General features: G+C 45.4%; 1 protein-coding gene across 5 annotated transcripts in view; it reads left to right on the top strand.

Annotated features, from left to right (window-relative positions):
• The window catches only part of RAD51B (RAD51 paralog B), a 446,199-nt gene extending 445,403 nt beyond the window's left edge, over positions 1-796 (top strand). For 4 of the 5 annotated variants that reach the window (XM_074909727.1, XM_074909731.1, XM_074909728.1 and 1 more), the window contains one exon: positions 373-796. In XM_074909727.1, coding sequence (XP_074765828.1) covers positions 373-524 — 152 coding nt within the window. In that variant the 3' untranslated portion in view covers positions 525-796. The remainder of the gene's footprint in view (positions 1-372) is intronic. The other variant, XR_012633866.1, reaches the window with a different exon arrangement.
• The last annotated feature ends 24,940 nt before the right edge of the window (positions 797-25,736 follow it).

Raw genomic sequence — 25,736 nt, 5'->3', positions numbered from 1 at the left:
GGTCCTCAACAAGTATACACTGGCCCTTGGAGAGCTCTGCCAAAGGATGGTAGAGGGGCCTAGACTAGTCTAAGGTTTGGCTCCAGATTATGAGAGTAGCATCAGAAGCGTTGCCAGCCAGAATGAAAAGGAAAGTCTGGCCACCAGTAGCTAGAAGGACTAGTGGAACTAGAACTAGAAGGTAACTAGCAGAAAGAGGATCCTTACATTTTCAGCAAATATGTGAAATTAGTTCATACTGAACTAATTACCTTGATTTGTTTTGTGGATTAAACAGGTTTCCAAGTGGTTGCTTGCTGGAGGAAATGGTAACTTCGTGATCTCATTCTGACACATTGTCATTGAGGTGTCTGTCTTTATTGTGTGTTTCAGATGGAAAGGATCAAACAAATTTAACCTGGGAAGGAACCAATCCTGCCCTGCAGACCATACGAGTGAGGAACACTGCCTTGAAAGATACTTTACTTGATGCTGCTTTACTCAGCATCGCTGGTGAGAGTCCGAGCAATACATCCAATCACTAGAAGGGACAAATGAAAATGAAACCTCCGCTAAGAAATGAATGAATGACAACCTTGGTTTTCAAAAATCTAGTGGAGCAGATAGGGAGCATTCTTTGTCTCTTTAAGGACTGACTTTAAAACCAAGTGCTGTTCTTTGTATGTGTGGGGCCATATTTAAATCTGAATTTTTTATGCAAATCCTGTCTTTTGTTCAGCTCAATTTAAGTGACATAGTAATAAAAGCCTCTGAACAACACACATGCTGCTGAAGAAGCATAAGGCCACACGTGCCTTCCTAATTCATGCCATCACCTCACCAATCTGGAGGAACCAACAGTCAAACACACAAGAGTGCTTGGTGTCCACAGCCCATAATATAGTGAAATGTTCACTTCTACTTTTTAAGAGAAATGATAAACCCAGTCATTGGCTTGATTAAGAAGCAATAGTTCAGTAAGCTCTTATTCCTGTAACTCACCTGAAAATCATCAGAGATGATGTAACAGAGTTGCTAACAGCCGGGTTCTGACAGTTCGGAACAGAAGGAGAGCAGGTGGGAATCCAAAAGGTGGGAAGGTTGGTGTGTATTACAGCTGCTTAGCTTCCTCTGTCTTCAAAGCACCTTTAAAGTATTCACAACATGACTGCAAACCACAGAACTATTTATTCACCTTATAGACTTAGAGAATGTATGACTTGCTCAAGGCCGCTGAAGGCATCACTGGCTGCTGTGATCAGGATCAGGTTGTTCCAGCTCTCAAGCCTCACATCCCTAAGGGAGAGCCACGGGTTCAGTCAGTGCCAGCTGCCGATGCACAGTCACCATTGGCCTGAGAGGCTGGTTCTGTCCTCTGCAGCCCCAGGGAAAGCCTCCCTGAGAAACCTCTTGAGAAGCAAGAGTAACCTGTGCAGAAATACGGAAGGTCTGGAGTACTGCCAAAGTGGCTGTAGGTAACCCAGCGAGGAAATGGGCTGTGGTGAGGCCACCTGTGGCAGTGAAGCAAGCAGATTGCCATCTCCAGTTTGCTAGGCAGGCTTTGCGTGACAAGAGAGTTCCCAGGGAGCACATGGCCCCTCGTACTGCACACCCTTATCGTGGCAGTGCAAGAGACTGATGGGATGGGATGGCTGATGGGATGTGGCAGCTGATGTCGCGTCCCTCCCAGCCACCAAACGGGAAGGCACGGAGAGGGCTACTCTGCAGCTACCTATTTACATGCCCACTCACACAGCTTGGGGCTGTCCTTTAGCAAGGAAGTTTCCATCACAACAAGGAAGCTACTCCATTTCGGTAAGCTACTTCTAAAAGCTAATATGTTTCACCTTGGGGAAGAGCAATTCTCCAGCTTTAGTGTTACCAGTTTTGTGCTTTGAAGAGACCTGTGTAAAATTCAATTTTGATTTTGTTTTAAGTAAAGTTTAGATTTTCCTCTTGACAGTGTTGCACTACCGACCATCCAGTCAAACCCTGCTAAACTTGCTTGTAGCCATTTTATCTGGGTATCTTGTAAATATTTGGTAGAGCACTCAGACACAGAAGTCTTTTTTGCTCTTACAGTCACATGCCTGGTTCCAGGATCTTTCAGAAGCACAAAAGGCTGAAGGCAGGGAAAATTCCACTGAGATGCATTAGAGTCTCCAGGGAGCAACTGCACTCTGTTAAGACTAAAATTTCTCATTGCTGTCTCTCCTTTTTTAAAAAACATTTAAGGATAGAGAGGGGAAGCTGGAGGGTAGGTTTTTATTATTATAAACACCGAAATGCAAGCACTGTTTCACTTATTTCTCTCATATTGCAGGACCATTTGCAGTTGGAGAGGGAGATAAGCTTTTTAATGCTCTCTGCACTACCTGGGAAATTTCCATCCAAGTTCTAAAATGTTTTACAAACATTCTTGAATTAAAGCTTAATCCCCTTCTCCTCAGCCCCATGAAGCAAGTACTAAATACACTTTAAAGACAGGGCTAATGAGACTAAAAATGTTGGGCCTTGCCTGAAGTCACATGGGCAGTGTGGCAACAGGACTTGGTTCTGAGTCCCAGCTTTCTACTTTACACCACAGACGAACACACATTCCCTCCCTTTTCAAGGCTTGCTGTTCTTCCCCTTCTGGGATATAGTGGAAACATGCTGGCATCACACCTTGAGATAACCTTGGTTTTTCCCCCTTGGAACAGAGAGACTACTCACAGCTCCTGTCTCATGGGTTAAGATGTTGAAAGATCAGAGAGGGATGAGAGGTGTGGAGCCGGTGGGCAAAGCGGGTCACTGCTCTGTCTGCCTTGGGCATCATCTGCCTCCACTGCTGCCAGTGGACTTGGTGTACTATTGGGAGCAACCTCAAACATTTTTGTATGTACTTCCATATAATATTCAGGCAGGACTGTGGTAAAAATGCCATAATCAAAGAGAGAACTTGTCTGACAAGAAAATTGGACAGATGAGCCATTAAGTCACTCCTATATTGAACGTATGTGATTTCATTATACTTCTGTATGTGACCTGCATGTCTTTCTGCTTCTTATTATCAGAATCCTATAACTACTGCTGCTGCCATCTCTTCCCCCTTCTCAGAAGAGAGGGATAATCCATCAGCCAGTTCCTCTCCAGTGGTGTGAGTCAGGTTTTTACCACAGAGATTAATGGTCAGTTGAAGAGAGTTGTTCCCAACAGGGCTGAGCAAAAAACAACATGCACATGAGTCATGAAGTGGAAGAGAAGGAAACGAATCTATAGATTTAAAGGGTTTGAGTTAATTCTTTTCCCTTAGCTTCCCTTGTCCACACTGATCAATAACCAGATGTGCAAAAGCTGGAAATGTATTGACAGTGGCTGATGTAAGTGGGACTGAGAGCTTCTCCCACTGTGCAAACAAACCTGAAGTCAGTCAGCCCCCAAAACCAGATCAGGGTGTACCAGCTATTCCAGCCCTTGTAGGTGAGAGGGAAGAAAAATCAAATCACAGTGCAGCAGCCTCCTCCTGTCTCTCCTGTGGCCCTGCAGTGTACCCCAGCACTGGTGCCTTTGGCCTCTTCACGCTGTTACCTTCTACGACAAGGCCCCAGCGCTGGTCCCTGGGCACAGTTCTGCAGCACCCTTCCCTGCAGAGGATCCGGAGGCACTGCACAGTGCTCAGTTCATTCCCCGCTGAAAGGCAGCCAGGCCTGAGGTGGAACATGGCAAGCACTTCGCTGTGCCTGGCAACTCCACGCAGCTGCTGAAAACAACCAGGGGAGAAAGCGGTGTACAAACGCAGGGGAATTTTCACATAGGCAGGATGTAATTAGCAGAGCTGGAATTTGGCCAGGACTCTGGGGTTAAAACATTGGCTTGCAGGTAACACACTGGGATCTTTCATAATTCAAACGCTCAGGATCTCCCATTTCCATCTTAACCTGGAAGATGTCAGATGACCGTTCCCTATTTAATGTTCCTGGGCAGCTCTCGAACTCCTGACAAAAAGGAAAAAGCATCTAATGCTGCTGCACCTGCAGTGCTTCTCCACCAGCAACTGCCCACCATGAACAGCAGCTGAAAGGATGACATCCTGACAGAGCTACAGCTGCATCGTGGTAAAACGCCACAGCTGCCTCCATGTCTTGGGGTTCACTTCACCCTTAACTCTCTTTACTCAGAAAGAAAAGATGATGAAATTAGGGCAGCCCCTCACTCATAAAACATGAGAGAGGACATTACCATTAGGTGCTACTTCAACCTTATTCTCTGCCACTTGAAATATTACCAAATCAGTATCAGACAACAGAATTAGATGAAGCACTTCTTCCCAGTGCAGATGAGTGAGCTTTTCCAACTGACCTTGCTGGTAATACAGAGAGCATTAAGAGCTCATGCCTCCTCCTTCCTTACAGCAGAGAAATCACATTCAAAACAGCAAAACATTTCTTTTCCCTTCATGATCTCACTTTCCGTATAAGCAATCTTTGTGTTTACTACGAGGATGTTGAAAGTCCAGAAAAGGTCAGGGAAGTCATTCACGAACCTCACGTGTGGAAAGTCCACATGATGTTTCTACTATGATGTGGCCCACAATCTGAAATATAAATAATTGCAAACCTTTAATTCCTCATCCGTCAGACCTACAGACTGTATACAGTTTGAAGAGCTGACTTCCTCCCTGTGGTGCAAGCAAAACAAGAGGCAACCCTGCCATCTGAGAAAGCATGATCTCTGCATCAGTAAGTCATAAAAAAAGGATCCCTCCTATGCCTGTGAGGGCTCCCTGTATCAGCTTTTGATTTACTTGGGCTTTTTGTATGTCCAAGCTGCCATGCAAGTCCCCCTCTTTGTCAAGTGTTGCTTATTACAATCACCAACCAAACCTGCTGAGAGCACCTCAGTCAGTGGGATAACAAACCTACAGACTGACAGAGTGAGCTGGAGAGAGTAAAGTACAGCTGCAGGCAACAGGAAATCCAGCACTAATAAATAAAACGTCTTATAGCCAAAAAGGGGAAATAAACAGCAGCAGCACAAACTGCGAGGACAGAAGAGAGGAACACAGCATAACTGCGGTGCGGGAATCGCTGCATTACAGTGAGCTTATTTTTACAGAACGTTGTCCCAGTTTGTTATGTGTGCAGACTGCAAAAATAAAGTGGGGGAGTGGGAGGACTGCTCAAAGAGAGGGTCTCTATCACAAGAAGTTGTCAACAACCACTGTAATTAAGGAAGCAGCCAGAGCACACACAACCTGAGCTGCCGCCAAAGTGAAATGAAAGCATTTTTTGTTTGCAGCCGTAGCCCTGAAGGATAATAAAAGATGGTTCTACCATGCCAAGTGAGGAGCTGCAGGGACACCGTTTCTAGGCAGCGAATGCCCTGCTCCCATCTTTCCAAAATTACATGCTGTGGGGAGGCAGCGAGTTACGCTTTCTATGTGCCCTTCCGAAGCATGTGCCCGCAAACCCCATCTGATGGCAGCAGCTGCCTTGGGGGGCCAGACATCAGGCGAGTGAACCTCCAGCCACCGTGGTGACGATGGAGGTGGCACCCCCTGAGCTCTGCCCCCAGCCGATGAGCTGTTCTGGCGCTGCTTGGTCCAGACTGCCAAATCAGCAATGCGTGGTTTTACCCTCGTGCTCAGCCATGGGTGCACCATGGCCCCATGGCATTGCCACCGCCAGCGGGAGCTGCCGCATTCAGAAGAGCCGCACTCCCTCTCTTTCAGAGGGTGGCCACGTTTAGGAGGCTCGCTGGTGCCTTGGCAAGGAGCTTCGTGTGCCACATGCCGAAATAGTACCCTGCTTGCTGCTGGTAGCATCTGTGACCTGGGACGGCTGCATGGCCTGTGCTGGTGTGGCGGCGGGTGCTGGGGAGTGGTGGGTGGGCTGGGGGAGCCGAGGGGGCCAGCATGGACCTTCTCAGCCATGGGGCAGTGTCGTGGGGCTTTCACCAGTGGCTGTACAAACTTGTGTGCAGGTTCAGCGAAGGGAAAGAAATCATTCACAAATTGCATGCGTATTTCTGAATCCATTCATTGAGTGGCGTTTGCCTTTCATCCTCCCCCCTGAGCCCTGTGCGCATTGCTGGCATTCTCTCCCAATCCCATATAATAATTCCCAGGTCTCCACAAGCCACTGCCTGCCAGTGGAGCCCACGGTCACTGAACCGCCAGCACGGTCACATGAAAAGTTACATGCAAAGGTTTAACACTTTCTCCTGACCCCAGCCCCGTTCCCGTGAATCCCCTGCAGTGTTTTCCTAATCAGGTGCCAGGGAGGCTTTGCACTGGGCAGGGTGCTAAGAAGGTGGCTATTTAGCTGCAGCATTTCCAGAGTCTTTGAGCTCTCTCCTGAGCTGTAAATACAAGCAGTGGAGCCAGGTGAATGTCTGACAAGGCTGCCATTTAGACCTGAATTAAGAAAAGAACTGCTGCTTTCCAACAAAATGCATATTCCAACAGCCCTGCTAGTGGTTGATTGCTTCAGCAGGGTATGGTAATCACTTCTTAAAGCCTGCATACAGGGTACACAGCTACAAGGTACACAGCTATGATCCAGTATAAGTTTAACCTTCACTGGACATTGCCAATATGTTTATTACTAGGGAATCAAAAAGAAAAGACAGTCCTGTCCCTAAAGCCTTCCATTACCAAATCCTAGGTGATGGTGCTGGTCATTAATACATCACACAACCTGTGAAAGTGCCAAACAATTTTATTTTGCATCCCTCCTACCTGTGAGACATCAGAGAAAACACATGCTTTTGGAGCGTCTCAAATGGAATTGATTTTTTATTAAATATAGATGAAAAGCAGAAATGTTCAAAAACTGTTTCTGATATATAGACAGTGATAGTCATTTCCTTGCTATCGCTGTAATGTGAGAAAGTACAAAAATCTCCTGCAGAAAGAGTTCTTGTCCTCCACCTGATGCTTCCACATAGGATCTCACGCATGTGACAGTGTATGATTCATGAATTGCAGCTCGGCTTTGGAAAGCATGGGAATTGTGTCTGGCTCTCAGGGCCCACTGTTCACCTGGGTTTCACATGGCCCACAGAAAGACGTGCCACTTGCACCTTCCAGCCAATAGCTGGATAATCAAACAGCATTTGGTTTCAGTTTGAGAGGTCTTTTTGGAGGGGAGGGAGCAGGCTGGTTATGAATTCCAACCTATACATGCATTTTTGTGGGTTTAAGTGAAAAGAATCATGGCAAAGTTTTAAGTTACAGTCTATTGTTCTGTTTTAAGCTCCATCATTACAAACATAACTTGCAAAAACAACAAAATAATTGACAGTATTTTTCAAATTCTGTGTTTTTCTGATGCATTCAAAAGTGTAAGCCTCTTCTGCTTGACTGGCTGGCTGTTTAACTGTTGCTTTATATTTTATTACATTGCTTAATTCTTAATTGTAAGCCTCCAAGATCATAAAATCTGAGTTCTAGTCTCAGTCTCTACACTCAAATGTAACTACTGAAAAGTGGCTTGTCTAAGTCTTTAGTATATATGGCGATTAACATACTCTGCTTAAATTGGATATTTCCAACTCAATCCAAACGAGAGACCTGAGAAATCCTGCTTCTCCCAGATGAGAGCATACCTGAAAAATACAAGAATTACTTTTCTCACTGAAAATAATTAAGTACATGCATAAATACTGGGGTTTAATCAGCCAGTGCTGACTGTTCATTGAAAGGAAAAATGTATTTAACCCTTCAGGAAGGATTCAAACTACTGGTGAGAATGGAGATAGGTCTGAGCACCCAAATGGTAACACATCTGTAGAAGAAGATACAAGTCTGTGATGTTTGTGCCCGTGGTCTGCTGGCATTGCCCAGCCTGCCACGTGACAGCCAGGAGACCAGCGAGGAGGGTTTTCCATTTCTGGAAAGTGCAGTGAAACGGGGAAGCCCAGTGATCACCGAATTCTCTTTCCTTCTAAGAAGTATTGTCCTCAAGATACTGCTTGACATTCATTCAGTCAAATATTTTGACAGTTTGAACAAACAAGCAGAAAATGGTTTTGATTTTTGGCCCCAGTGGGCCATCTGTGAAGAAGAATAAGTAGCGCAGCATGTGCCATGTCTCTTAAATGTCCTTCCTTGCCAGAAACATATGTGGCACGTCTCCCAGACTGTGGAAGGGGTTATCATTTCCAGTCCATCAAGTTACCCTTCTCTCCCCACACACCCCTCACCATCCCCAATCCCGCATCAGGCGGGGGTGAAAGGAGACATCACTCTGAATTACTATATTGTTACCTCTCAGGGGTGGAGGGCATATGTGCACATAACTCATTATTTTGTGCACATTTCTGAGAAGTATTGCATTTGCAGTCACTCCAGTGGCACAAAAGAGAAGTAGCAAGCCAAGGCAGCGCATAGACGGACCCGTAAGAGCCAAACCTGCACGCCTCTCTGCTGTGCTCTGCAGAGCCTGTTCGTGCTGGCGTGATGCTGCAGCAAACCTTCGGAGGGGCCTTGGGCCGGGGCGCGCGCGGCTGGGGAGATGCCGGCGGAGCTTTTGTCTGCACTTTCACTGTGGGTTTAAGAAGGGCGATTAGCATTTGGGTCAGAGCACATGGAGCAGCCCCGGCTGGGGTGGGAGAAGTCACACTGTGAGGCCACACTTGAACGTGGCCACTTTACTGTACCGCCTCGGGTACAAAGCCTACTTGTGTGGGGCACGTCCCGTCGTGCGTCATGCTTTGGTTGTCAGCGGCAGTCATGGGTTCCTGGGGGGTGACACAATAACGTCTTTATGTCTAAGAGAATAACAGGGGAATTGCGGGAGGCCATTGGAGACGTAGCGGTGAAGAAGTGGCTTGGCTTTTGTCTGTCCCTCAAGGTAAGGTGCCGGGCGGTCGCTGAGCCACCCGATGTGTTGGGACGAGCCCGCCCATAAAGCAGCAGCAAAGGTGAATGAGGGCCTTTGGGTATCTGCATGGGAGAGGCATTAGGGATCACACCCGGGAAAGACCCCATGTTACCTTTGTGGTGACAACACAGGAAAACTGCTTATTTAGGATAGAGTTTTACAGCAGCTCACTCTGAAGTCTGGGCCGCCACAGACTTGTTGCCCCCACTGCCTTCAACACCAGTGCAGCCATGCAGGGGATCTACTCAAAGAGCTGATCCAGCTGGAAATTAAACTGTTTCTTTTTATTTAAAAAAAAAAAAATAGAAAAAAAAAGGTTCGCTTTACTAGAATGTCTCAAAGTTTTATTGAAAGAGACCTGGACAAATGCAAGGAATTGAAAGGGGCCAAAACAGATAGAAATTTGAAAAAATACTGATACATACTATTTTAAAATAAAAGCTAGTTAAATCTTTCTTACTGTAAGCATCACTGTCTCCTTTGCCAGTCCCTCAGCCATCTACTCTACAAAGTAGTAAGCAATTCAGATATGCTAAGCAAAGCTACTCTGAATATGGCTTCTAGCCTAATAAGTCAAAGCTTTATCCAGTTCCCATGAAAAGCATCAGGAAAGTTTCCTCCAACACTAATAGACATAAGATTGGATTGCAGAACAACCATGGAACTTTTGACCAAAAAGTGAAGTTTTTCTAAAGCACTGATAAAAGACTCATGCAGAAGAGCATGGAAACTCTGACTGGAGCAGTGACATTGCTAAATATGTTTCAAGTGAACATAATTATTGGAGCCACACTCATTCTCACTAGTGATGTGTGCTGTAAGGGGAAAATACAAACCAATCATTTTTTTAAAGGAAAAAAGCATTTATAATTTCTTTAATATGGATGTGCAGAAAGACTCCCCCTCTGCTGCTGGGAAAACCAGTTCCTGCTCCATAAGCATTAAAGCATATCCTAATTTTTAGAAAGCATTTGTTAGGCAAAACAGGTTATTTTTTACAATGCTTTCTTTTTTTTTTTTACAATTGTAGTCTTTCTGTTGATGCCAAGTGCTTTAGTTGTAGGTATCTTCTGGGAGGTGGTGTCTGTCAGTAAGTCCCACGTGGGTGTCCCCTTGGCTATCTCTCATAGCCGCCCTTCTATAAATCACAGCATATTAAAAAAAAGGGGATAACACTGACATGTGAACTAATCCCCACATCAAAGAGAGCAACTCTCCCTCCCCTAAACACCCGCCCCCCTCTTTTGCTGGGAAAAGTCTAATGCCTAGAAGGTGATTTACACAAAACTTCATCCCGGTTGTTAGGAAACTTGCAGTGCCGCTTACTCGCCAACTGCAAAAGAAACCTGGGAATCAGGGTAACCACAATAGCTAGCCTGCAGCTTCCAGCATTTGGCAATACAGGATAGAAAAAAAAAAAAACAATTGGCTTGTTGCAGCAAACTTGTGTGCATGTTGATTGCATGGCAGGATAAGCATGTATATAGGCAGATGTAAACGTGACTAGTAACGTGGGTCTGTATGGGCACATACATATCTGCGTGTGTCTACAAGTACTTGTATAGGCACAGGAGTACCTGTCCCAACACATACACAAACACACACAGATGCACACACAAATACCTCTCTCTCTATCTGCGAGGAGCAAAGAGGGACAGCAGGAAATATATATGAAAAACATGAGCCCATATGGGCATACAACTGTGCATTGGGTGTCCTAGACATAGAGAGGGCTAGCTCTCTGTAGCATATGCCCTCTTAAAGTATTCATTTCTGCTGTAGGCCTGGTTTTGAGCTAATGGTTCAAAGCTAGGAATATATGAATAAGGGGAATACTTCTATATAAGACAGGGTTAAAACATAAACTCACTCCTTCCCTTGCCTTTGAAAATGCTCCCTATGCACTGACTAAGCACACAAGATACTTCCAAATAATTTTCTCTGGAATGAAACTGAAGGGAAGAAAAACTACCTCTGTCTGGCTAGGTAACTCTCTTTTTCCAAATCAGCACTGAGTCTGTGTCTGTGCTGGGCTCACTCCTTCAGATGTGTTCGTAGCATGGACAAAAATTATACTGGTAGCTCTGTACTCATAATCAAGAAGCAAAAATACCCACCCCATGTGAAATTAGCTGTATTAAAGTGCAGTTGTATATGAATGCATGTAAACTAGATACCTCAGCCGGCATCACTGCTCCTCACTGATTAATTCAGCTGTGCTTGCTGCTCTCCTCTCCCGCCCCCCACACAGGGAGGCAGGGATGCCCTGGGGCCAGCATGGCCCCCCCAAACCCCCCACCTACAGGCCACCCCTTGCCCCAGGCCAGAGAGTCATGAACACCTTGTCACTGCCAAAAGATACACGTGGGGATCACTCCTAATGCAAGAGGGGGAACAGAGCTGGGTTTAAAGAAAGCTTCCTTTCTGTAGTTGTTGGTTGGTTGTAGTCCAGCTGCGTTCATGATGCACTTGGGTGTGATTGCACAAGAGCTGACGGGTGGAAGCAAGTGGCCAGGGGCAGTGAGACACCAAGGCAGCTCCCTTTGGTGGCAAGCGCTGGCTTAAAGCATTCATGAAAGTGCAGCCTGGGGCAGAGCTCCAGGCATGCCAGCAGTCCCACACCTCCCACTCCACGGACAAGGAGAGCATGGACCAGGAAAGGCAGAGTCCAAAGCTTTTGTTGTTCCGGTTACACGCTCCCTCTACGTAGACGTGCAGCTCTGCGTGTGTCCGTGCCTGTACCCCGCACTGTGTCAAGTGGAGAGGATGTGAAAGAAACCCCAGCGTGGTTGCACCTTCACCTCCAGTACATGGAAAAACAAACACAGACATTCTCTTGTTTGTTGATTTAGTGCAGGGTGCTCCTTCCATTACAAAACCATTTCGCTGTAGGCAACAGGCTAAAACCTATTTGCTTATTATTCTGTGAAAGAAAATGAGGGTTTCAGGATGGATGCAATCTCCAAGCATCTCTTCTGTTGATAGACAGAGATTGAGAGAGCCCTCCCAGATACCTCTCAGCAAATGTGCCGTGCTTCCTTGTTGGGCATCACTTTTCATGTTTTCTAGCTCAGAAACACGTGCCACATGTATCTCTCTTTCTCCTCATGCTGAAATACAAATCTTAGTATGGGAGGGCTTTGTGCTTAAAAAGTTATGCATGTGCTTCATAATAGGTATTCTATAGTGATGGCTCTGACCTCTGAAAACTGCATCCAGAACTGCAATTTGTAGACACCCCCTACTGCCCCCGCATTTGTAATTTCCAGAGCCAACACCCCAGAGATGAACACTTCTGACCAAGGGGAAGGTTTTCTCCTGCTGCTCAGGTTGATGGCTGCCCCAGCTCTCATTTAGGACAGTGTGAACACAAGCTGACTTTCTGGTGTTGAACTCTGAGTGGGACATACATCCTTGTTCAAAGGAAACACATAGGAAACATATCACAAGTCTCTCCTAGCCTGTTTTTATTTATGAGGTGCACCCGGCGGCAGTTCCTGGTGCTGACTGGGACAAGTCTGGCTGAAAACTGCAAGAAGAGCAGCAAAGTTTATCTAGAGCTGGCACCAGTTTTGGTACTTGGCTGAATTAGCTGTTTCTACTGAGTCCACAGTTCTTTGTTTGTGCCAACACCACCACCCCCAAAATAATCAAACTCCTCTCAACACCTTTTTTAGTCAGTTAAAACCATCTCTCTGCCAACTGGTCTTTTAGATGGTAACTCTTCTGGCTGGCCTTTTAGGTGGCTGGCACTTTACTCCTGTCCCAAATCCAAATCAACTGCATTAAAAAGGAATGAATTTACATTGCAGGGGGGAGGGTACCCCAGACAATGTCAAAGGAAAAGCAGATCAAAAAGAGCTGCTAGTATTGGCTATCTGGGCTGTCCTTTCAGCTGCTTTGGGCAATGTCCTTTCAGCACAAGAAAAGCTCAAAAGAATTTGGTTAATCTGTTGTTAAACAGAGAGTCTGTGATGGGAGACAGGTCTGTCATCGTCAAGCGGGGAACTGAGCCTGTCTGTAATGGCTGCGAGCTCCTTTGCCCTTTCCCAGTGTTTCATATCCATAGCAGCAGTAAGTTCATGGACTTGCACCTTGCTGGCCCGGCCCTGACAGGGTCTGTCAGCCCTGTGACACCAAGGCCCCTTCCTTCCCTCCGGCTGCTCTTGGGGGAGGCAGCAGCAGCACACGGTACGGGTGCTGCCATAGCAGAGCACACCCAAAGGCTCCTGCTGCCAGAAATCTCTCTCCAAAACTCACCTGTGCCAGGTGCTTCAGACAAGCGTGGAAGTGCCTTGCAGGGCACTGGTGATGGCCAACCTGCTGGTGGTGATTTCAAAGAGTTAGGAGGTCATCTTGAGTCTTGAAGCAAGAGCTTCAGCATGACTTCCACTTATAAGTCTGAATATAGACAGATAAGAGCAGCCTGACCCACATGAAGGTGTGGGGCCCCCATGACTGCCCCCAGACACACGTTCCACGGCCTCACTGCTCAGCACTACAGCACAACTCTGAATATCAAATAGAAACAGTAAGAAGCCCATAGGCCTGCTACCGAGATACCACAACATCAGAATAGCTACAGCAGATTGAGAGGTTAACAGTAAGTCTATAGATTGTAGGAAACGATTGTAGGAGTGGTTAAGTTTAGCAAAATGTAGCTAACGCAAGTTTGAACGAAGCCAAAAGGTAAGCAATAATGCTCTGCGTTAGGCAGCCTGCAAGGTTGGGAATTGTGAGCACCTCGGATGGATGCAACATGACAACTCCCATCAGAGCCATTCCTCCCTTCTCTGAATCAGCCATAGACATTTGTACTAGCAGGAGGGATTGCTGCCACCAGAGCACCATAGCGTGCTCAGGGAGTTGGGGTTCTTGAAGTCTCCCACCTAATCTTTTTTTTTACATTCTGTTCTACTATGACCATAACGTCCTGCTTAGGATTGTGTAGCACATGCTTTGCAGCAGCTTACTGTTTCTTTCTTTGCCATAGAGGGTGTGCATGTATATATATGTATATATGTGTGTATTTGTATGTGTATATTTCTAATTTTTAAAAAAAGACATCTTCACCTGATGAAAATTTCTGATTCGCTATATTTTTATTTCATTGCCTCTCTTCACCCCTGCTTTTCGGCTCATCACGCTGGCAGCATGCTCTAAGTAACGGGTTAATTCCCCTCTCCATGACTCATTTCTAAGGTCTCCCAGGCAGGATTCAGTATGATGGTGTCAGCGACTGCCGCAAGAGCTGTTTAAATGTCTCCGCACGTACCAGGGAGCAAAGCGCTGATTCCGGGCAGCAGCCCTAGGAATGTCAGGGTTTGTTTAACATTCACTGGGGATCTTCCTAAAAAGTCAATGTGCCTCCCTAAGGTTTTGTGAACTGGCTGAGCATTACCGTGCAGTTGGTTCAGCTTTTATTTTAGTGCATGAGGAGCATTGTTCTGTGAAAGGGAACCTTCTAGTTTTGGTTTAATGGCAGACTGTGTCACTGTAATTTGATTTTAAATTATCTACTGTTGAGCCTTTCACAAGTGAATCCAACACACATGCATTTTCTCCATAACAAATTTGACTGTCTGGAGAAACAAAGGTTGATAATTAAGCTCACAGCAGTTTATCAGGATGGGGCCTATGCACGGCCTAAAACCTCACCAAGTTAGTGCCTTAATTTCTGGATACTTACCAAAAACAAACCTTCAACTTGGTGCAGCTTGCCCGTTCTGGATAATCTGGCTTTCTGAGTCCCCGGGTAGGCTGCTGGGCTCTAGTGCGGGACGGCAGCACCTCGGTACGTCAGGGAGGAATGCCAAACGAGCAGACACCACTCCGGGGTAACCAGTCATGCCAAGTCAAATGCATAATTCAGGAAGATTATGGTTAAATCAGGGAGATATATTTCTCTCCAGCCAATGCATGAGATCCCAGCACCTTTTGTACTTTGAAATACGGTTAATTCATATTTATCAGATGTAAAATACAACACTAGCTACTTCGTGTAGTATGCCTCTAAGCATTGTATTACTATTCCCTTTTAAACACACACTACAGCCAGGCAGACTGAGGCAGGTGATTGCAAGTGTCACCAACAGCAAAGGCCCCTCAGCTGGAGGCCAGCTTTTAAAATCATTCCAGGCTTTAAGTGGGCCATTAGCAGGAGGCCTGGGACAACCACCTCCCCATGGCTGCTTACGCAGTCAGTCACGTGGTTTAAGAACAAAAATAATCACGTGGTGATGTTTTTGGATGGCATCTTTGCTCCCAACTCACAGGGGAGTTCGGGAAGCACCTGTGCTCCTCTCCACCATTGCCTGCTCTCACAGTAGTGCTCAGCCACCCCTGAGGAGGTGTGCCACGGCAGGCGAGCCGAGCTGAGCCCTGCTGTGCCTGGGGACAGTGGGCACTCTCGCTCCTCACTGCTGGGGTGTGGGGGGGGCACCCCACACTGACCCCTAACTGCACTCACTCTGTCACCAAGAGGCAAATTGGTTTGACCCCCCGCTGGGGTGCGGTGGGGGTAAGTCCAATGTGTTTGACAGCATCGGTACCTTGAGACCACCACGGCAGGGGCTTCCCAGAGGTTCAGCTCCTGAGGCCACAGCCTCTGGATAACTTCCACCCCAAATGTATGTCACATTTCCTTCCAGAGAAAGCAAAATATTTACATTAAGCCAGGGTCACCCATCGGCCACTCCGCTATTGCAAGCTGGAAGCGGCTGCGAAACTGTAAACCAAGGGGCGCAAGGGTGGAGGGGATTACTGTGGGCCTCCAAAATAAACGATGTGGCTGGCTGGCGGCCACTGCTGGGAGTGGTGGGCACCGGGGAGGTGGGTGCCGGTCGGGTGCTCTCGTGGTGGAACAAGGAGGGGCTGGCAGCCGGGCTGGAGGCTGCCCAGCCAGGCCAAGAGCTTGGGGAGAGTGGGCCGGGGTGGCGATGGCGGAGCAGAGCCCGTGCCGGGGACAAGGGAAGGCAGATTTGCAGAGCCCAGACTGACATGTCTGGCGTCCCCACCAGCCACCCTTCCCACCAGTCCCTGTGCAGCCCAGCACGGTCAGTACCCAAGGCTATGGGCACAACAACCTCACATCTTTACCCGCCTTCAGGGAGTTGTTGGAAATACTCCTCCTGTTCCGCAGGAGAGTTTTGGGCACAGTTAAACCATCCTGGAAGTTACTGGCCTAGACTTGCCCTATGAAAATGCACTGTATTCAGTGATTTAAACCTGTAAGCTTGAACTACAGGAGTTGCAGCCCCCGTATTACCAGACACCTGAGAGAAAGGGTGGCAGTTTCCCATTTACTATGTTGCACACAAAAGATCTTCCTGAGACAGCTCTTCCCTCCTTCTCACAGCCTGGATCTTTCCCATTTGTTGTCTTTTTTTTTTTCTTTATCCCATACTGCATTGCTGATTAGTACCTGAAACCTCTGCTGCATACTGCCACACATGCATATGAGTCACAGTGAGGTGGCTGGCAACTCCAGGCCACCATCAGATACCACCGACTTCTCCTCAGCTCTCGCTGTCACTTTCCTTTCCATTCATTTGCCTGAAGTGGTGACCCATGGCTGGGTTTCATGTGTGACCGTCACATGTGGACACCAGAACGGTTTCGTCAGGCGGTAAGCAAAATGGTGCTTATCTTGTATGCCTTGAACCCACTGCGGGGGCATGAGGACACCGAGCCTGCCAATGCCTGGGCTGCTTCAGAAAGTCTTCATTCACCTGCTGAGATACCTGTGAACGTCAGGTCTGAGCCACAGTGGAGATGGAGATGGTCCCACCTTCATCCCCTCTGATCAAACCAGCCTGTAAGGAGTGGCGGGTCGGCTTGAATGATCCCACAACCTCTTCTGCTTTTGTTAAGCTGCTGCCACTCTCCCAGGAAGGGTTGTGTGAAAGCATGTGGAGTAACCAAAATATTAACAAGATGTTCCAGTTATTGTTGGCTGTCTAAGGGAGAGGGAACTGCACTGTTTGCATCCAATCATTTGCCACTGTCACTTCTCATAATGATTAGCCCAGGGTCAGTATCTGAGATGTCAGTATGGGGCCAAATCTGAAGAGGGTGGCATTTGGCCACTCTACGACTTGGTTTTCCCCAGCTTTGCAGAGAAGCTGCTTTATGCTGATTACTAAGCTATTAGGTATGCAAGGCATAACTATAGCAGAAGGGGATTTCTGTGTGGGAGGAACAGTATGATTCAGACTGTCTCATCAGCCTTGCGAAACAAAATGTCCAGTCAACAGAATACACTTTTGCAATGTAGCCACTCATTTCTCCGCCTTTATTTTGTACACTTAGCCATAACCCCAGTGCACTGGGACCTGGGAATCAGCCTAGCAAGCTACAGGAGGATCGGTCAAGGAAAGGGGAGTTTACAGAAGCACTGAGATGACCTAATACTCTAATAGCATTTTCTTCATTGGGAGAAATGTCCAGAGCATAGTGAGGGGAAGGAGGGAGCGAAAGCTCTCCTTGAGCACCTGATTACCACCTCTTGTAACAGCTTCTTGAGACAGCTGGATAGGAAAGTGGTAACAGGAATGCTATCCCAGCTTTGGAGACTTGCCTGCTTCACAACCAACCCAGTATCTGGAGCACAGACACGTGGCTGATTGTTGCTCACATAAGCACCTACTGCTTGCACTGGTTGTTTAAAGGAGTTAATTAATGCAGCTGAGGTAAGAAGTTGGTCATTGCTGAATGATTATTTTAGTGCAGCCCTCAGGAACATATCACCCCACATTTTCTGAGGTTGCAAAGGAGGAAAGAGGAAAAGCACTGTTTTCAAGAAAAGATACTCAAAGTTGAAGATCTACCTGAGAGTGTCAATTGCTATCTTACAGGTACTTCTTGGAACACTGCACTGATGCTTTAAAAATAAAATTATATCAGGAACTTCTTCCTCCCTAGAAAACTCGAATTTAAGGTAAATCAAAATAATTCCTGATATTTTAAGGTATGGAAGTTCACACTGTTGGTACCAGCCTGCCCTTCCCAATGATGCCCCTGAGAAAAATCCAAGCCATCCATAACAGACAGTTCTACCTTATCAGGGACCACAAAAAGCAGAATGCCTTAATCTCACTCGCATGGGACCAGGCCAACTGCAGACGTCACTACAAGTACACAGCAATTTGTTTTTAGCACATTCCTGACAAGACAAATGGCACACAGGAGGCAAACGCTCTTCAGCCTCCTTCTTAAAGGCTGGCTCGGAAAGCCAGAAGCTTGTGCACTACAGTGTGGTGTGCCAGCCTCGTATCTCAGTATCATTAAACACAGAACTAGTATGAGTCTTTGCATACTTTCCTAGGCTTCACACATTCTTTTCACATGTGTTACTAACATAAAAATTACACTATTGTAGATATGTTTTTATGAAGCCAGCTAAAAGGCGGTGTGCATGTGTCATATTTTCAGTACTTTAGCCACCCTCAAGAAAGGAGGGAGGAAGAGGGCAGGCTACAGCTTGCTTTCTTAATAACATGCAAAGCCTTTAAAGCTCAAGTTACAATAAGTATTTTGGCTTTAAGCTCCAGCTATGAAGCAAATAGCCCAAAGACTCTCCCTAGAACTGTATTGGCAAACTCAATGACGTCTGAAGTGCAATGATGAGGGGCATCCATGCCAAAAGAACCTGCTGGCTATAAGATACCAAAAAGAATGCTCTTAAAATATGAATTTTAGGATCTCCTATCTGAAAAGCAATGTCACCAGCAGGCATCACCTCACCTCCTTCTGGGAGTGCCTTGGGGCTGAGACACCCTGGTCCCTCAGTTACAGCATACAGGTCCTACCTGATCACAGTTTTTGTGCTACCCTCTCCCACTCACTGGCTCTGTGTGACAGGCTGGCTCCAGTACAAGTTGGGCCTTCTACCAAGCCCTGCAGCCCAAGGGAGTGCTTTATGGAAGACCAGACTGACCAGTTCTGGGGTCTGACCCAGTATGGTATGAGAAAGACCTTGTAATGTCTTGGCAAAGGGCCTGAACTCTTGCAAAAGACCATGAAAAATGTAACTCCCAAGGAAACATCAGAACGTATACGATAAGCCCAAAAAACCACGTGTGAGGGTGTCTAGGTGTTTTCAACTGATTTTCATCAAGAGTGCAATTAGGCCTTATATAGCCTGTCCTTGGCCATGCTGCAAGTGGTTTAAGGGGCAATCCGGTAAATAGAGGAATTAAATTATGCCATCACGAAGACGCCATCCTCTTCAGAGCCCCTAAACTCTCCTCCAAATGGCAGCACTTCCTTTTTCCAGATCTGTACACAACATGATGGTTCAGGGCCTTCCTAGAAATGAAAAGGCCCATTCTTCCTCACCTCCCTCTTTCAGTGAAAACATATATGATGAGAAACCACATACACACACACGTGGGTTGGCGTGAGCCCCAGTGTGGGCACAGATGGCGTGTCTGAATGAATGGACACACAGAGTTCTCTGTGTAGGTAAGAATGTTTACCACGTGCAGTGCTGGGAAGTGCATGCATGATTCCAGATAAAACCCACAGGATTGCCTGTAAGATGTAATGTAAAGATCCCTTCTGGTATGTCAGAGCCTTAAAGTTTTGTGTCATTGGGATGGTGTCAACTGCAGTTCAAAGATGAGACAGGCCACAGGTAGAAAACAATTTGTGCGGTGGATTTCTGCAGATATGATTAAGGTGCCTGCCTCCAGCAGACAAGGCCATCAGATCTGAGTCCTTTTTTATCTGATTTTTCTAATTAATGCTTATTTTACAGAGTGGTAGAGAAATCATCAGATTGCCCTATTTGGGTATGAGCCCTGTGTCCCTGTTTTGCCCAAAGCAAAAATGTCTTTATTGCAATTTCAGGTAGGCAGATTCAACCCTGGAAGTATTTGGCACCTTACACCAAACTACGTACTGGCCACAGGGTTCAACATGTTTTCTATAAAATCAGCTTTAGCAGAGCTCTGTTATCTCAGTGCTGCTTGCTGGGAGCATGCTTGCAGAAATCATGAAAAGAATCATGTGGGTCACTTCCCCCATGCTGAGAAAGAAATGCAGACCAGGTTAGGTGAGCCGCGTATGAAAAGGAAACTAAGGGCATATAAGGCAAAAGGATAACAGATTCTTAAACTGACTTCACCTTCAATATTCTGCAGCTGTTTAAGAAGTCAGCAGGAGCTTTGCCACTGATATGAGTGAAATATTATTCCGGAACATTTGTTTGAGAAAAAAAATGTCTTTTTGAAGACATTATCTGAAGAAATGAATACATTTAACATCAGGAAAATTCCATAATATTTTGCTTCATGTGTGATCCTTTCTCCTATACTATTCCCACTCAGGAGCAATATATTTTTGATGAGCAAGTAGACATTCTTTCCACTTTTTCATTCTCTGCTGGCCTTCTTAAAATCTCCCATTCTAGATTTGCACCACATTACTATTGTGGTAATTTCTAGCCCAAGTAAAATCAACAGACTTCCTCTCTTTTCTTTCTTTCTGGTCTTTAAGGCATTTTAGAAAGCCCAGATGCCCTGGTGGCTAGCTCCTTGCTCTGTCTCCCAAAGGCCTTTCTTCATGTATTTGTTGTTAGCTCTGTCTAAGGATTTTTGCCTGCACTCTGCTAATGAGTCACTAATTCTTGCATCTTCCCAATCATTTTGTCCTCTCTGCTGCTGTGATTTACACAAAGTTGGAAGGCTGCAGGTGGAAATGAGATCCACCCCAGCTTTCCCTTTGGCGGGTTTTGCTGCCTTTAAGGACATCACTGGTCTTTGATGTGGGGATGGACACTCGGAGTAAGGTTGAGAGGGCTGTTCTCCATACTTGACCTGGATAGGAACATACAGTTGCCTCGGAGAGGCTTCTTTTTACAAGCCTGTAGGCCTAGTTTTTGCCCAGGTTTCTTGCAGCTGGATGGTTCATGCACACATATAAATTCTTGGTTATATATAAACCTCTACTTTTTCTGAAGCTCAGGTGACTTTACTGTTTAACTGCTCTTCTGAACTCCTTAGTGGGGAAAAAAAACCCCAACAACCCACAAATCCATGCCAGTTTCAGCACCTTTTCCCTTATGATTGACACCTTCCCTCAACTGCTGGGTTAAGACCGCTGCAAGTGGGAATTCCTTCTCCTGAATTAATTAAGTCTGTATTGTTATTGCCTTTGATCTACTGCCATAGGAACAGGAACAAGCACTGGAAAACCTCCATTAGTGTGCATTTCTTACGCAAATAGCTCTGGACAGAATATTAAAGAAGATGGTGGGCAGAAACAGTCCCCTGTCCAAAGCTGCCCTTGAGACTGGCGTTCACTGTGGAAACTGCATGGGACCGGTTACAGACCTCTAGTGGCTCTGTTTATATAGCTCGTCTGGCTTCCCAAGTGCTCACCAGCACAGTATTTTGGGAAGCCGTATAGAGATTTCCCATAAGGATTACAACACGGGGTCATTTCATCTTCTCTGCATTTCCCATCCCGTTGTCTGTTTGTTTTATTTTCCTCACCATAACATCTGTCCCACATCGCTGAGAGATTTCACAATTGGAAACCTGCTATAAATTATGACACAGAGTTAAAGGACTTCAGTGTTTGCTCTCTGCTATTTTTTTCAAGGGACATTGGGTTAGCCACCTCTTTAAAATAAGCCATCTTTTTTTTTTTTTTTTTCTATTTATATACTGATGTTTGTAAAAGCTGTCTTTAGAAACTGAAAAAAAAAAAAAAAAAAAAAAGAGTATTTCTGTCCTTCCTGCTTGTACTCTTTTCCACTTATCTTCCATTGAATTCCTAGAGAAACACAAAACTCTGGAAGTGCTTGCAGAAAATAATCATTAGCAAGCTCTGTCCCTAATGGCCCGCAGGGACTCCGGATAAAAAACAACTGCTCACATTTCTATTCCTCATCATCTGACAAAGACTGCAGCAGCTTTAGCACTCCTTGTGCCAGCTTGCGTCACCGGTGCCAGGGTTGCGGGCTGAACTGGCCTCTGGTTCCCACCAAAATGGAAGCAAGCAGTCCTGAATTATATAGAGCAGGACAGCCAGCTCTGCTTGGCTGTACAGGAGGCTGCAATTAGCGTGCAATCCTAGGAACAGTCAGGCTGACAGAGTTTCGGCATAACAGATTGTTTTATCCTGATTGATGTTTTCAAGGTTAGTCTCACATATCATCACCACATAAGGACCAGAGACATTTAAATATGAGATAAAGCATGCAGGACTATATTCTCATAATCCAAGGGTGCCTCAGTCTTTTGTGACTTTACTCGCCACTGCAACCTTTTTCCTCTGAACCAGAAGGCAGTGCATACGGCTCCTGCAGGAATGCTCTTGGCTCTCACTCACAAATGAGAGCATTACAAACCACAAATGCGGAGCACTTGCAATGCTCCACAACGTCAGCCTTGCTTCCTCCAGAAGATAGGAGAGAATCAGAGATTTATACGGCTGGAAGGGATCTCAGAAGATCACTTAGTCCAGACTCATGTCCCAAGGCAGGATCGTTATACTTATGTCACTCTTGGCAAATGCTTGTCTAACCTCTTCCTAAATGCAGGATGGTGATTCTACGCCCTCCTCAGATACTTCTGTGTGCCATTATCCTTACTGCTTGCCTTCTTTTAACATCCAGCCTCAGTCTCCTTTTCTGTAATTTAAGCTCATTACTTGTCCTATCCATCATGGATACAGAGAACAATTTATTTCCCTTTTCTTCCCAGCCACCTTTCACATATTTGACAGTGGTAACCCTATCTCCCTCAGTTTTTCCTAGACCAAAGAAAGTCAGTTTGTTCATTCTTCCCTCCTAGCTCTGGTTTTCAAGACCTCTGATTATTACCCATCTGTCCTCTGGGCCTTGTCTTGAGCACAACACCCATGGCTGGACATCACACTCCAACTGCAGCCTCACAGAGCACTGAGCAGGATCATTTGTAGGGTACATGCTTACACACACATCCTCTTAGCACATTTACCCTTTTTGCATTAGCAATTTGAATTGTGAGCTGGAACATGTCTCAGATCTTTTTATTCAGAGTTGTTACTTGGGCAAAAAATTCACCACCCTGTATAAATAGAATTAATTATTCCTGGTGATGCCCATGTATAGAAACTGAGAACTGTCCTTAATGAAATTAATCCTATTTTAAGATCATTTGTCTAAGTACTTTTTAACTGTAGCTTTATATTTCAGTACACTCGTAGTGCCTTCCAGCTTTGTGGTAGCCAAGAATACAGTATTCTCTATTTCATTGTCCAAGTTTTTCATAATGCCCTTAAATCAGACTGACCTAGTATAGACTCCCAAACAACTCTTCTTGGTCCACCTTTCCCTTTTTAAAGTACAAAGGATAACTACTCTCTGTGCAGTTTTCCAATCAGTATTGCATCATCCTAGACCAGCTCCAACTATCACCGGTTCCCTTAATTTGCTTAAGTTCCCTTAATTTGTTTAGGAGTGTCATGTTACACTGTGATGAAAGCCTCACCACCGTCAAAATAGAGGACTACTATTGCTTCTCCCTTATCAACGAGGTTTTTTTACTCTGTCATGAAAGGAAATTTGACCCGTTTTACACAATTTGTTTTTGACAAATCTATGCTGGCCATTATTCATCTCTTTGCTTTGTTTTAGATGCTTACCAAAGTTCGATTGTTTGTTCCAGTATTTTTCCGGGAATTGAAGTTAAACTGAACAATCTGTAATCCCTGGCTCCTCCTTTTTTCCCTTTTAAAGACAGGAACTACGTCTGCACTTTTCTAAGCTTCCAAGTATGATTTCTGGGCCTGTAACATCCCAGAAGCTAGGCGAGGTTACGCCTAGAGCTTTTGCAGTTAAATAACTGGCTGGAGCAATTACCCTAGGATGGAATTCATCTGGCCCAGCTGACTTGAACACTGTCTGAAGGATCTTCTGATCTAGTTTTCGTTCCAGTTTTGTGATCTCATCCCCCTTCTGTCATTAACATTGATTACAATATTTGTCTGAAGTGATAACAAATGCAAAAAATGTACAAAAACACCCAGGGGCTCTAGCAGCAAGAGGAAGACTCAGGCAACTGAAAATGTGCTGTCCAGTGGGGAAGAAAGGCTATGGACAGTTCATGGCTAAAGTAGTGATGGAAAAACTACTTATTACTTTAAAGTCTCTTGCTAATTGGATCTCATTTTGCTGCTTAACGTTTGTGATTTTGTCCTCACATATGTAGCCCATGCATGCATGCTTTTTTCCCTGAGGCTGAGCTGATGATGTCTTCGAGCTGATCTACTGTTACATCTTCTATGAACTTTCTGGTTTTTGGATAGCTGATGCTCATTTCTGTTCTCTCCAAGGTGCTTCCTACATCACTAAAACTTCTAACTTGCCCAGGGTCCAAAATGACAGGCCTTCAAGTACTGCGTAAGTGACTTTAATGGAATCTTGGTTTATCTTGGTCCAGGAAAGATCAGAAGCCCGACCTTTGTTTCCACTTCTTACTGACTGTTTGGCTTCACCTGTGAACATTCACTCTCTGCTGGTCAGTTTTTGTTTAACCTCCTGTCCTTACCATAAGTGATGGGTGCAGATCATGAAATCCTCTAACCCATATCTGAATGTTACGTAGTCCCAAATGCTAGAAATGATAGAACTGTTTACAGCCAGAAGTATTCTTCAAGTTCATCTCAACTGCTTATTAGAAAAACATCTTTTCTCATTTGGGTGCTTTTTTTTTTGCTGGCTTCCTTCTCAGCTGGCCTGCTGAGCTTGAAGGTAGAACAGACTAGGCTGATGGAGTGGGGAACATGTTTTGTTTTCATATGTATGAAAAACTCAAAATTCACTAGTAATGTAATCATGCTAAACTCCTGCCTGCACAGAAACTCCTTCCGTCAGCACATATTCTTCTCATCAGTAAAGATACTCCAAAGCTCACTGCTTGAGGAAGCCGAAGCTGCAACAGCAATGCTGTAAATACAGCAGTGTTATACTGCTATAATGGGGCTCTTTCAAAAGAGCAGCATAAGCAGCCAAAAGGGGAAGGAGTTCAGACAGTCTTTCTGTTGCCCAAGAGGAAGCGAATTTCAGATAGCGCTTTGGTTCCCTTTAGTTATGATTCACCATAAATGAACAGCTAAAACATCAGTGGATAGTAAGGCCATGCAGGCAGGGACTTCCAAAAGTGGAGACTCAAAGGAAAAAGCATAGAAAGCTGGCCCCTTGCCTAGCTGTGAGTCGCCTTCCTTCCCATTCTGCTGCCTTTGTTTTTAGGGTTCCTGTGCATTTTGCAGTGTCAGTCAGTTGTCAGAGAGGAGAAGACAGCTTTGCATGGGTTTTAGTTAAACCTGAGACCTCAGGCATCTCCTAGACCCTAGACTGGGAAGTGTTCGCTACTGCTAACTGTTGTTAAACCAAAGGAATTATTTCAATCATAAAGCAGTAACAGAATACCCTGTTGATAAACTGCGGTATATGGAAACTTGCACAATATTTATGGATTGTTAGAGGTTAACACTAGAAGGAGCAAACCATAATGGCTGTGTTGGCCTCCTCTAACAGAGCTGTTATCCAACCTTAGCATGACCATTTTCCATGGTAGAAAAATTACCTCTTTCTCAGCCTGAGCTAAATCACGCCAATAGCACAGTATCCCCCTGTTCAGCAACTCTTAATGTCCCTTCTGGTTGGAATTTGTTGTGCTTTCAGCCACTGGATCTTGTTTTGTCTTGTCTTACTTCTTCCCCATGTCAATATGCATAAATCATGTGTGACCCATGTGTAAAGAAACTGATGCACAGAGGCACATAATGTATCACATCTAAAAACCAAGAGAGCGTGACAGAAACATTTCCAGTTTTTATAAGGAATCATCGGAGACTACTTGTCAAGAAAGAAGGAAAAAGAAACAAACAACATGCTTG

The sequence above is a fragment of the Athene noctua genome, chromosome 6 (genome assembly GCF_965140245.1).
Source record: "Athene noctua chromosome 6, bAthNoc1.hap1.1, whole genome shotgun sequence".
Lineage (NCBI taxonomy): Eukaryota > Metazoa > Chordata > Aves > Strigiformes > Strigidae > Athene > Athene noctua.
This window is presented reverse-complemented; position numbering and strand designations above follow the sequence as displayed.